General features: G+C 42.6%; 1 protein-coding gene and 1 long non-coding RNA gene across 5 annotated transcripts in view; one reads left to right on the top strand and one right to left on the bottom strand.

The window, feature by feature from the left end:
* Positions 1 to 4,432, bottom strand: part of HMGN3 (high mobility group nucleosomal binding domain 3) — a 23,325-nt gene extending 18,893 nt beyond the window's left edge. For 2 of the 3 annotated variants that reach the window (XM_039569056.1, XM_039569057.1), the window contains exon 1: positions 4,222 to 4,410. In XM_039569056.1, coding sequence (XP_039424990.1) covers positions 4,222 to 4,236 — 15 coding nt within the window. In that variant the 5' untranslated portion in view covers positions 4,237 to 4,410. Of the gene's footprint in view, positions 1 to 4,221 lie in introns of all 3 variants that reach the window. The other variant, XM_039569058.1, reaches the window with a different exon arrangement.
* On the top strand, positions 3,348 to 12,609 carry LOC104692808. Of its 2 annotated transcripts, none has more exons than XR_005604193.1 (4): positions 3,348 to 3,656; positions 4,703 to 4,896; positions 6,161 to 6,241; positions 7,916 to 12,609. It is a non-coding gene; the product is annotated as an uncharacterized LOC104692808 (long non-coding RNA). The 2 variants fall into 2 exon arrangements; XR_752415.3 differs by lacking the exon at positions 3,348 to 3,656 and adding an exon at positions 4,484 to 4,599.

Below are 12,609 nucleotides of genomic sequence, written 5' to 3'. Positions count from 1 at the left end.
GAACCTTAGAAGAAAAAACCACTTACATATAGTATATCACACTGATGCAGACTGATGCACAGCTTCAGTATCAAGACATGGAAAGGGATGTGAAACCAAGCTGAACAGCACTCGAGTACACTTCATACTGCTGCATCATGAACACAAACTCACCTGCTACTACTCTTTGCACAAACTTAGGCTTCATTCCACAGACCAAAGAGCAACAGCAAGATCATTCAGAGCTACAGCAAAAAAAGAGCTGTCACCTGCAGGACCTCAGCTTCATTAGTTAATTGTCTGATCACATACAAGTTGCTCCAAAATTTTAGAGAACTTGTTACTACTACAAGTTGCTCAGTTTCTATGCACACAGCACAAAGCAAAAAGACAAATTTGGCGGAGTAACAAATGCACCAATCAAAAGTGCAGGAGGTGCTTATTAGGGGGAATAAAACATCAGGACAGACATCTTAACCTGAGAATTCAAGATAAAGGGACCATTTCAACAACTCAACAATTTACTTCTGTGCCTCATTTCCCTTATCAGTGAACGAATATGGTGGATATTCTCTTTGAATATACATGACACTTCAGAAATAAAAACTTAAACACACAGAAGAATTTCACAAAGAGAACTTGGTTTAGGTCCAGACAAAACAGCATAAGTAGAATTTAGCAGCTCTAGGTTAGTACATGAAAGAACATGCATTTAACCTCAAAGATTAGAAAATACATTGATTAGATATCTTGTTGGAAACAAAACCAGAAAGGGTCTCACAAAAAAATCATCATGTGATCGTGTAACTAAATGCTCTATCATAAGACAACCATTGAATGTGGTACCTTCTGACTTATGCTAAAGAAGCAGCATTACAAGCAAAATATTCAATGGGTTTGTTTTTCAGTAGTAAATATAACTGAGTACCTTTGGCTTTAAAGAAAGTGAATTTGCATAGCAGAACAGGAACCTGTCCCAGACGGTCTCTAGTATATCTTCACAGCATCAACTGTGCTGCAGAAACTACATTCCTGACTACAAGGAGCCAGCAAATAACCTACTGAAATGGCTAATTAGACCACAATATTTTTTTATTTGCTGTGAAACAACAACAATATTCAAAGATGTCACATTAAAAAAGAGATTACTTAAGTTACACTTAGTCCTCATATCTGATTCACCTCCAAGCATTTTCAAAACAAGTGAGGTGCAGGTGGTATTGCATAGATTCAGATATTCAGATTACAGAACAAGTTGGGTCATTTTGGAGTGCAATCCCAACTAAATGACAGACTCTGCATCCAATACTGGACAAGTCACCATTTGACCTATTAATGTCCCTCAGACATGATGCACATTGATGAGGCAAGTGTCATTCACCTTGATGTACGCTTAAGCACTTGTAGGTGACAATACCACGATTCTCCTTGTCATCAGGTACAGAATGGTTCTTCATCCTTTTATGGAAAACACTGAGCTATTTTTATTGGGGCTGTTTCAAGGTCAAGGAGTTCTTCAATATGACCCAAGAGCTAACTCCACAAAGACAAGTGAAAAGCAAAACACCCCAACCCATTTCAAGGTGTTCTTTCTATCATTACCACAACAAGCATTCTGGTTTATCCCACACTGGCATGCCATTCTTCTTGAGAAAGGCCATGTTCACACCACAACATGTTATTACAACAGATGAAGGGTACAGAAATCTGACAGAAGCAGTCCAGAGTTCAACCCCTTTTTGCTTCAGCACAGTATTTAACACCATCCCAACACAGAGTAAGTTCTTCCTTTTCTCTGTGACCCTCAAGCAATGAGTAATGATATCCCGATATCCTATGCCACAGCCCTCTAGAGAAGGGGAGGCAGCTTACACTTTTTTGTTCATAATATTCATAAAGAACATAAGGCCAGGGACTTAGCAAGTGACTTGAGTTTACATAGATATGAAAAAAATCAGAGATGAAAAGAAAAGCAAACAAAATAGAACCAGTCAGCTTAGACAACTACAGATACACAAAAATAGATACTGGTAGATTTTAGCCCTTTCTGCAATATTATTTGTTTACCTACCCTTATAACCGTGAAAATTTCTCATTTTGACTTTTGATGTTTATTTCCTTATAAAATTTTCTGTATTAGAAGCCTTTTTATAAGTTAGAAATTTTAAGAGAAGAATTGACTATTAGTTGCATGTGATGGTTTTGTCTCCATGTCAAAACTGGCTGGTGTAATTACTCAGTTATTGCTGCATCACCAACTTTTCACTCTGTGGATGTTATTATGGAATAAAATTGACTATGGTAAAATACTACAATTACACTTTTCTTAGAAAGCAAAGCCATTAACCATATGCTTTTCCTGGAACCAGTGCTTCCTAAAACCCACATTTCGTATATAATCTTTAAATGTAAATCTTTACCAGTACAATGCTAACCAAAATAAAATTTACTGTGCTGTTAAAATTCATCTCCATTGCTCTCATCCCATATGCAATGTTTTTATTACTTTTTAAAAATAATCTTCTAGAAACAAGACATGTTCTTATGGACTTACTACTCAAAGGTAGCTTCCCTTAATAAACATTTCAGAATAGACCACAAAAACCTACTGGAGTATCTTTAACTCCACCCACACTTAGGATGGACAGCCTGAAACATCTGTAGTGTAAGAAAGCAGAACAGCAAAGTAAACAGGGTAGGAAGTTCACAAGGTTTCAAAAGTTGGGGGGGGTCCTATGGACACAAGATAATTTTCAAGTTTCTTGTGGTGACAAACAAGAGTACTAAAAGCACAGAAGCATGTGAGGGTGCAATGACAGAAGACAAAAAAAGGCCCAACATTCACTGACTTCAAGACCAGTTATTCCAGTCAGCCCCGCAGTTATATCCATTTTCAGAAGCGGAATCAGGCCCTCAACCACAAATTATATTATTCAGTAGCATACTTGACAATTTGACATTTTGATACCTCCCATAAGGAATAAGCAAAGGACAACACGTAAACACCAAGTTACCTGGAAGGCATCATCTACTTGCAACTTTATTAAAACACATTTCAGCCCCAGCCCAGAATTGGTGTATTAAGAGGTCACAGGTGACATTTGGGAAAAACACAAATTGCTTTGCCATGGTTGACCTAGTTAAAATTAAAGGACTGCAGCTATCATTTTTTTGTCATTGCATGTATTAGTGTCAAGTCTCTCGCTGCACTCTGCTAGCGCCTGTGGAAGGCAGGCAGTAAGTTCTCGACGAGGCTCTCCAGCAGCACGGCCTCCCTCAGCCGCCCACCCCCGGGGCCCTGCAGGGGCGGGAGGGGGCCGGCTGCCACCCTCGAGGCTCAGCCCTCCTTCTGCCAGCGCCGGAGCGCTCCCGGCGGCCGCGCAGCCAAGGCTCCGCTTCCAGCGGGCACGAGAGGGATAGAAAAACCCTCACAGCACCGAGCCCGGCCGCTCAAGGGCCGCCCAAGTTTCTCTCCCTGGGGGAAGGCGGTCTCACTGCCGGCTCCCTGCCGAGGAAGAGGCTGCCCGCCCCGAGGCGCCCGGAGAGCAGGACTCGGACGGCGACGGGAGTCCCTCAGCCCGGCACGGCTCCCCGGCACGGCGGGGGCCGCGGGCGCTCCCTTGGGAGGCGCCGCCCCCCACCCCCGGGGGGCCCTGCCCGGATGGGCGCCGGAGTTGGTACATACGGGTCTGCCGCGGGAGGCGAGGAGAAGGGTGTAGTTTGTTTTAAACATGGCTTGCCTCTCCCCTCCTCCCTTTTACCTCGGAGCCATCGCTCCGGCGCGGCGGGAAGCGGCGGCGGCGGGATCCGGCCGCCCCGGGTGGGGGCTGCCTCCTCCCCGCCGCGGCGCCGGAGTTTGCGAGCAGGAAACTCCTCCCGCGGGGGCCAGGGGCGAAGCCGCAGCTGCTGCAGCGCTTCTCCCCGGCGGCGGAGGGGGAGGAGAAGGAAGGTGGGGGCTGGAGTTGTGATAGCGACTTCACCCCCCGGGGAGAGGAGCGACGCCGCCCCGCACGGCACCGAGAAAGTAAACAGGCGGCGGGGAGCGGCGGGGTGGGGTGGAGGGGGCTTGCAACAGGCAGCAAAATGCCCAGGCTCGGGAGCCATCCGCGAGCCCCAGCACGGAGCGGCAGGAGAGCAGCGGGCGCCCCCGGCCCCTGATGCGCGTTTCACCCGCCGGCCGCCGCTCGGTCCCCCGACCCCACCCGGGGAGGCAGGACCCGCCGCACACCCGGGGCGCCTCACCTTTCTCTTCGGCATAATGTCCCTGCTCCGGGCCGCCAAAGTAAAGCGACCGAAAGAAGCTCCGGCAGAAGCGCGGGATCCGCCCGGCGGTGGCGGCGGCAGCGGCGGCGACACCGGCGTGGCTGGTGCCCGCAGCTGTGCCCGCGCCCGGTGCCCGCCGCGCCGCCCCGCCGCCCCCGGCGCCCCGGCAGCCCCCGCCGCCAGCGCCCGCCTCGCCGACGGGGCGGGCGGAGCGGGGCGGCCGCAGCTCCCGATTGGCTCCCCGGCGGCGCCGCGCCCCCCGCCCCGGCGGCAGCGGCTAATCACGGGCCCGGGATTCTCCATCAGCCGTCGGGAAGGCGAACCGGAGGTCTGGGCGCGTCGGGCAAGTTGCGTGCGGTGAGCGGCGAACAGCATCCGCTCACAAACCCCTGCAGTGGTCCTCGTACAGGTGCATTATTTCAGGCTGTTTAAATTTACCTTCGTTTTTTCCTTTCACTAGGTTCCAGTTTCCCCTCCTCGACTGAAATCCGCCGCAGTCTTTCTCCATCGCTACTGTTCTCCCTTTTTCAGCCCGGGGGGTTGTTTTGCCGTGTAAATCCATTCATCCTCCAAATGCAAGCATTACGTGGCCCTGATAAATCACTAGCAAGATAAACTAGTGCCGCTGAGAGAAACACTTCATTACAAGTTGGGGTAATCAATTCTTCATTTGACGATCAAATACCACCTACCTTTTTTTTTTTTCTTTTAGTTTTAATGAGAAAAATAAAAGTGATTGACTTGTCAACAGTTTGAAACTAAGCTATTCCTCTCAAGTACCTGCAGAAGAAGCAGAACAAAAACCAAAGGTTTTCCAACTGGTTGGCCGCCTGCCTTTTGGCCAAGAGCTGTAGTTAGGCTGCACACATCCTTGTGGCAGCTATAGGCCTCATTTTCCCTCTTTACCTGGGGGCATTTGAACTCATACCTCTTGTTCTCCCACAACGTTATTTTGACAACAAACTACAGTATCTCTGAAGCAGGAGAGGTTAGATTCTACTGTTGATACAGTTTCAACAGCTTTGTTTAGCTTGAACAATTTGTACTAATTAACTAATTTGTACTAATAATTCACCAGGGCAGGAACTCAGCTGGGTTTGCTCCCAGTTACATGTGTAAACCACCAAATTAGGGAGTCACACCCGCTATAGAGTTTACATGCTATTCATGTATATTTAAATAGTTTGTACAGAGTGGTATAGTTCCACATGGTAAGACTGGAAACACGGCCTTTAGCAGGAAATGCCTGTGTTAATCAGAGATTCAGGCCCACCTTATATAGTGTATTGCCTCAGTACTGAGTAACATAGGAAAGAAACAGGTTGGAATTACTCTGTAACTTAACTTTTCCCTGTTTCTTTTCCCACCTGTTTGCCAGCATTTTCCCCAGGTGTCTTTAATGGATGATGCAAGCAACCCCCTACAGCTTCACTATGGACCATCCATTCAGAAAGAGAAAACAGAGCTAGGCCTCTGTTAATACAGATTAAATGTCATCCACAAGAGAATTGTGCACAAGTGCAGTGCTTTATTCCTACGCCATCCAAAAAGTTTGGATTAATCCCACATCTCATTCCAAATCAAAATAACTTGGGTGGGGGGAATTAGAATTTTTGATTAGTTCTGTGGCTACCTTCCTCATTTGGTTATATTCCTCTTCCATCTTTTCTCCCTACTTTTAGACTTGCAGGATAATTCAGGTTGAGAGGAGTCTCAGGAGGTCATCAGATAAAACCCTCCGCTCAGTTAGAGCAGGCAGCTGAAGACTTTGTCAAGTTCAGAATATCTCTGCAAACACAGATTCCATCATCTTTCCAGGCACCCTTTGCTGGTTCTTTCCCTGCATATGCATAAGCTCAATTCTAAAACTGTCCCCCACCCTATTTCCACACTCACTCCAGTTTCTTTAAATTTGCAGCTAGAAGACAGCAACAACAATTCCATGAGAGCAGTAGGAGCCTGGTAACAGGCAGAGAGGAAGTCCAGTAAACTTGAAGAGGTAATTTTCCCTGGATTTATGGGAAAGGGAGAAGCAATCCTGTTGACACTTAATTTATAGTTATCTACAACTAATGAGCAGTATGAAGGAAAAGCAAAATTTTAGCAGTGAGACAGCAAGAGAAAGAACTGGTAGAGCTGGTAACTTATTTGCAGATGCCTTTTTTCCTCAATTGAACCAAATTCAGGTTCAATGGAAACATTGCACCTCAGGGTGAAATCATTCAGGAGAGTTGCTGATGGGTAGAAGAGCCCAGTTGGTCTCTTTCTTCACTCCCACAGTATTTTCTGTGTCAATAGAAATTTATTCTGTTTGCTTTCTGTCACTGCAAGTCCTGTCAGATCTCTGGACAGTGGCAGGTTATAGGTGAAATTCCTGGAAACCTGAGAATAGCAGAAAGTTGTTTTTTTCCTACCCATATACTCATCCCTCTGTGTCTGTGTGATGCTTTCTCTGTAACAGAATTTATGTTCAGGCTGGCTGGCCTGCTGCTACAGCTTTCAGTTAAAAAGCACAGGAATTATCAGGTGGTTTTTTCTTTCTGCAGCTGTTGTCTTTTTCCATCATACCTGACCTGCTGGTGTTGAAAGATGACTCTTGTCTGAAAAGCTCTGATATTAACAGGAGAAACACTGTAGGTTTTCAGAGCAAAAAGGCAAAAATGCTGCTTTCCAATATGCGGTGAAAACTTCTGTACCACAGATGTAGGCCATGCTAGAAAAGCCATGTTTTGACCATATTTTTGGTTGTCATAGAAATTAGTTTATAGCTTAACTTCACAACTGCTTCTATTTATAAGTAATTAGGGGATGCAACTGTAATGCACCACCACTTTTCTATAGCATTTAGGAGGGACACAGATGAAAGTAATGTAGCCCTACATCACATTTTGTGTCCAAGGGATGCTGCTTGCACTACAGAGCCACCCTGAAATATAGCCTTGGAACTGTCAAAAGGGACATTACTGTCATCAGTTCCTTTAAATGAGTATGCGGCTGTACACAAATAATTCCAAATGGTGATGATAAGGGTTACGGATATCCAAACTAAGCAGTCTCATCACACTTCTTGTTCCACTCTTTCAAACATAGGCACTCTGAAGTCTGGTAAATATTTTATTATCATTATCAATGTCTGGCACTGTGTAGAAATTTCTGTTACTTCAGAATTGTTATTTTTAAGCAAAAATAACCTGTGACAGCTTTTTTTGAAAAGAAATCTGTCATGCAGTTCAATTGGTAGGAAGAAACTTCCATAAACTATTTAAAATAAATTTCAGAACAGCTTTATGTTTTATCTTCAAATAAGAAAAATGTTCAAGCACTCCACACTACTATTATGATGTTTTTCAAGTTATTAAGCTTTTGGAACATGTTGTAGTACTCAGCAAAGCTGCTTCTATCACTGTTTCAGGGACATCTCCACCACCTCAAAGGACTACAACCACACTTTAAACCTCTTGAACTTTCATTCAATAGTCCTCTGCACAAATACTACAGGGAATAGCAGAAAACAGATATTTACTAGCTAGCTACTACAAAGCAGAAAATAAAGCCAATTATTCTACTATACTAATCAAGAAAAGTTCAGTCTGTTCCACACATATATTAGGCAGTTAAATTTGGAAATCTGATTTTTTTTTTTTTGCCATTATTTTCTCCTGATTATTTGCAGAAACCGAGCCTCTGGTGTACACAGTTTCCATACAAGTCAAGACAAGCCTGATCAATGACGGTTGGAGTAGAAGCGGACTAACAACATATACAGCAGAGAACTTGGACTATTTTGGACTTTTTCATGCTATGATCAGCCGATTAGTTGTTAACATTCAAAATCACAGACACAGAACTTTTAAGGTCACAGAATGATTGAAGTGGGAAGGAATATCTGCAGATTGTCTAGTCCAACCCTCTGTTGAAAGCAGAGTCAGATACTGCAGGTTGCTTAGAGCTGGATATCTTCAAGGATGGAATCTCCACAGCCTCCCTTTGCTGCCTGTTCCAGTGTCTGACCACCCTCACAATAAGTGGGTTTTTTACATTCAGATGGAATTTTATCAGAGAATGAGAGTTCAGTGACTAACAAGTCTGCTAGGCCTTGATGCAGCAGTACAGCAGAAACACATCCTGGAGAGTCAATTGCATATTGAAGTTAAGTGAGAAGCACACCACATGGTTATCCAGCCCATTGTCAAATAAGGCAGCTGTCTGCCATTCAAACTCTCTTACTCTATTACATAATTCCACGAGGCAACTTATGGCCGATTATGTACAAGCTCATTGTTTGGCATGATTTGCTGAAGCAAGAGCAAAGGCCTTCATCTATCTCAGCTTCAGCAACGCCACCAGCTGAGGCATTCTAAATACTAATATGAACACTAAGCTGAGACAAATAACATTATCACGATGTTTTTTCTCTTCCTTGTTTAAGGTCTGACCTGTTCTGCTTGCGTACGGAAGCTGGGCCAAGAAAGATTCTACCTTTTGAGATAAATTAGTATTGAAAGTAGTAAACCTTGAATTAATTAAAGAGTCTGATTTCAGTGACTCAGGAATTCCAGAGAAGTGATTCTGTCATCTTAAACCTTCTGTTGAGTAATTCTACTTGAAGTAGCCTTATGTTCAGAACTCTGTCTTTAGTTCTATGTTAGCCCTTCCTGTAAGTATACACTCATGTTTCCAGTGTGATGTTAATATTTGATTTACAAATGCAGGAAATGTACTTGGAATACACTGGTTTCCACATTTATTCCTAGCATGTCTAAGTACTTCTAGAATGAAGTAGCTAAAAAAGTTAGAAAAGAGAGGCACCCTGAAGTGGTTTTTACATTGGGGTTTACATCAAACAGGCAGAGGAAGACATGGCTGCTCTTCAGAAGGCTTTAACAAAGGTCTCAGGTGTTGCTTCACCTACCACTAAACCAGGTGAAACCCTGTCAGGTCTATCAATATACCAATTTATGTGGCCACACCCTAGTTCACTACTTATCAAAGTGGGTTAGGTTAGAAACACAAGTATTTGGAGGTATTTAATTAATCAAACCACTTTAAAAAATGAGGCTAAGAGCATAAGAGATATAGTGAGGGGTTTGGGGAAATGCTAAGCTCCAGCTAATGAGGCAGGGCAGTAATCTGTAGCTGGGGCAGTAGGTCTCATTTAGCTTCTGCCAGAACTGGCTGTACTTGGACTACAGCACTTGTCCTGCCTTCTTGCTGTCAGACAAGAAAGCACCTGCAGTGCTGCCCCATTTCAGTGGCAGTTTTGCTAGGTCAGGGGACCCCTCCACCCCTCTGACCATAAAAATGCTCTGGAAATTGCTGCCCTCAATTCTACTGGCCCAGTCTTTCAAAAAGTCACTCTCTATTTCAGTTTGGGCAAACCAAAATGCACCTGCAAAGACCTGTCATCGAAAGTGAGTAGGCCTGGCTCATTTCAACACAGGTTGGTTGGGGAGCAACCGGACAAGTTACACTGGCAGAACCTGGGAGGTGGAAATGTATGGTGGGGGTGGTAATGAGCAGCTAGGGGTTCCCTAAGTGTTCTTCTGGTAGCCTAGCTACAGCCAGAACTAGCTGTGTGTACACAGGAAACCAGCGTCCCTGAGCATCCTCTTTTGTTCATGGAGAGAGTTGGGTGGCTATAAGACATAGTTCATCCTGCTAAGGTTCTGAATCACCCTTTGAAATTGTAAAATGCACATAAATATAAGAAAGTGATTCATAAATCTAGATTATTATTTTTCTGATAGTCTAGAGAAGCATTTCCATCACAGTTCTCTGAAATACTATATCTGATTGACACAAACAGAGGAAAAGGTTTTTTTTAAATTAATAAATTTTAAGACAAGTTTAGGTTAGTGATAGGTTCTCTGCTAACATACAATGAGAAAAAAAAATTATCTATTGAGTATTTTCTGTCCCACAGCATTAAACCCTGCTGTCAATAGTCAGCAAGAATTTAACTGTAGGGACTATTACTAGAAAAAGCCAAATTAGATCAGCTAAAATCTAATCGTTGTTAAAAAAATTTCTAAATGTGGTAGGTGTACATTTATTTATGTTCCTAAAATGTAAGGAGTTGTGGGGTTTTTTTGTTTATACACTGTATAAAGTTCATCCTAATTGAAAATGTGAGGAGTCCACCTTGACTAAAGACAAAATGCTGCTACAACACAGGAACAATGTTTCTGAACTTGTAATTTAATGACACTTTGAACAGCTCAAGTCAGAGCTCCTACTGTTCTGTTGAAATTCTGGACCAGCTAAACAAAACCAGCAGTTTCTCTCAATCCCCCATTACTAGCTCTCTTCAGTCTTTGCTTAGATTTTCTCCGCAATCAGTTCATCTGCCTCAGACTAAAAAAGTAGAGAGAATGCAAAAGAACACAAACTGTAGCTGCAGTGGTCTGGCTCAGAGCTCCTGAGCTTGCAGCAATGAAATTTCTCTTTCCTTTACACTGAGGCTGCATCTGCTTCTGGGTAAGAATCTGCTGTCAGATGTTAAATATGAAACAGTCTTTTGTAAGGCTGTACTAGGGATGTAGAGGTTAGTTTACTGGCTATTTTGTAGCAAGGAAGTATTGTAAATATATAGTAAGTATTTCCATTTTCCTTGCATATGTTTTCCTGGGCTAACTGTGCTTATCAGTTTTTGTGTGTATTTAATGATAAATATATTAATAAATGATTGATTCAGCTGACAGGAAGAAAAAGACAATGCAATGGGAAACACTGTCAAATAAGGCCTCTAAATAGACCGGGTAATTTAAACGGGAAATCCTAAATCAACTGCTAGATAATGTAGTAAGTAAACATATTAACCTGTAAGTAAACATATCAACCAGACAGAAATTATGTCATAAATTACGTTTCTTGATTTATCACAGTCCAGTCATAGCACTCAAGGAACAGTTAAGGAAACTCAGGAAATAAAGATAATGGATAATTTAATGGAGTTTATATATTGCAGCTTCTAAACACTTATTTAAAAAAAAATAAATTTCCAGAGTGCTACTTTAGAATCGTCATTGAAAACCATTACTGCAGGAATGTGTGGTTCTGTATAGTAAACAGTATACAGTCATTGTGCTGAAAAAGCATTTGTTGGTGAAATTCTGTCACTATTAAAAAAACCCCAAACAAAAAAACCTGTATATGTGTGCAGGCATGGTATATTCTAATGAGATATATTTGTAACAATTCTGGCATGTTAGATATGGCTGTATTTACAAACCTTTTTTTGCTTTACAGCATGCTTGCACACATTCTTTAGGGTTTTTTTTAATGTGCAGATCGTTTTTTTCCTGAATTAGTCTTATAATTATCCCTTCTAGTACAAACAGATATGAGAATATAATTAGTCCATCCTTTTTCTGCGACATGTTGCTCCTAATGCCTTGAGGTAAGTAAAACCAAACAAAACTGAAACAAGCATCACCACCTCCCAAACCCAGTGTGAAACTTTGTATCACACATTGTCTTCAAATCCAGGAGACATCATTGGTGGGATTTCCCAAAGATTTGATGTCAACTATCTGCTGCCACTGAAGACATTGAAACCCCTGCCTTTGATAGAAACAAAGTCAGGCCAAAGCTGAGCCCTTCAATAAATCTTTTCTGTGACAACTGCAAAGATATAAACCATTTGAAAATATGAATGGTACTTAAAATGTTTACAAACCTGCCTGATTCATTCTGTAGAGGCCTTGAAACTAACAGAACTAAAAACAACCCAGTCTTCCTGAAAATTCATATTTCTTCTATTCCCCAAATGCTAAACTATTATCCATTGCAGGCATTGCTATGCTAGGGGAACCTGTGCAGCTGGGTGAACAGTGGAAGTCAGCAAATACAGTAATGAGTGTTTTCAGTGACAAGCTGAAGGGATCCTGTACTTGCTGATTTAGACATCTGGAATTTAAACTCTGGAGAACTTCAGTGAGAAGAGAGTTATCTGGAGTTGACTGATGATTTCTTTTTGTTTGTTCATTTTTGTTTGAAAAACAGGTACCACAGCTGAGGCAATGTACCTGGTATGAGCTTTACTGATGTAGCAATGCTAAAGTCAGAACTTTCTAACTGAAAATTGCAGAGGCCTACAACATATATCAGTGTATCTCATACTGCCACTTTATAGAACTGGTTTTTTTCCAGTGTGGTGATGATGTAAAGCCTTAAGAGATGTTTCTGGCACGCTCTAGTAGGTGAAGCAATCACCCCCATGGGGATCAGCTTTGTACATACAACTATGTGTGTCCTGGGTTTAATTTCCTTAATCCTAAGTGCCAGCAGAAGTTGTGATGATTGATTTTGAGTGTTCACAGTGCAGTTTCCAATACAGATGTTAAAGTATTAAAAGAAGTTGGTAAA

This window comes from Corvus cornix, chromosome 3, assembly GCF_000738735.6.
Source record: "Corvus cornix cornix isolate S_Up_H32 chromosome 3, ASM73873v5, whole genome shotgun sequence".
In the NCBI taxonomy this organism is placed as follows: Eukaryota; Metazoa; Chordata; class Aves; order Passeriformes; family Corvidae; genus Corvus; species Corvus cornix.
Note: the sequence above shows the minus strand (reverse complement) of the source record. Positions and strands in the feature narration are given on the sequence as shown.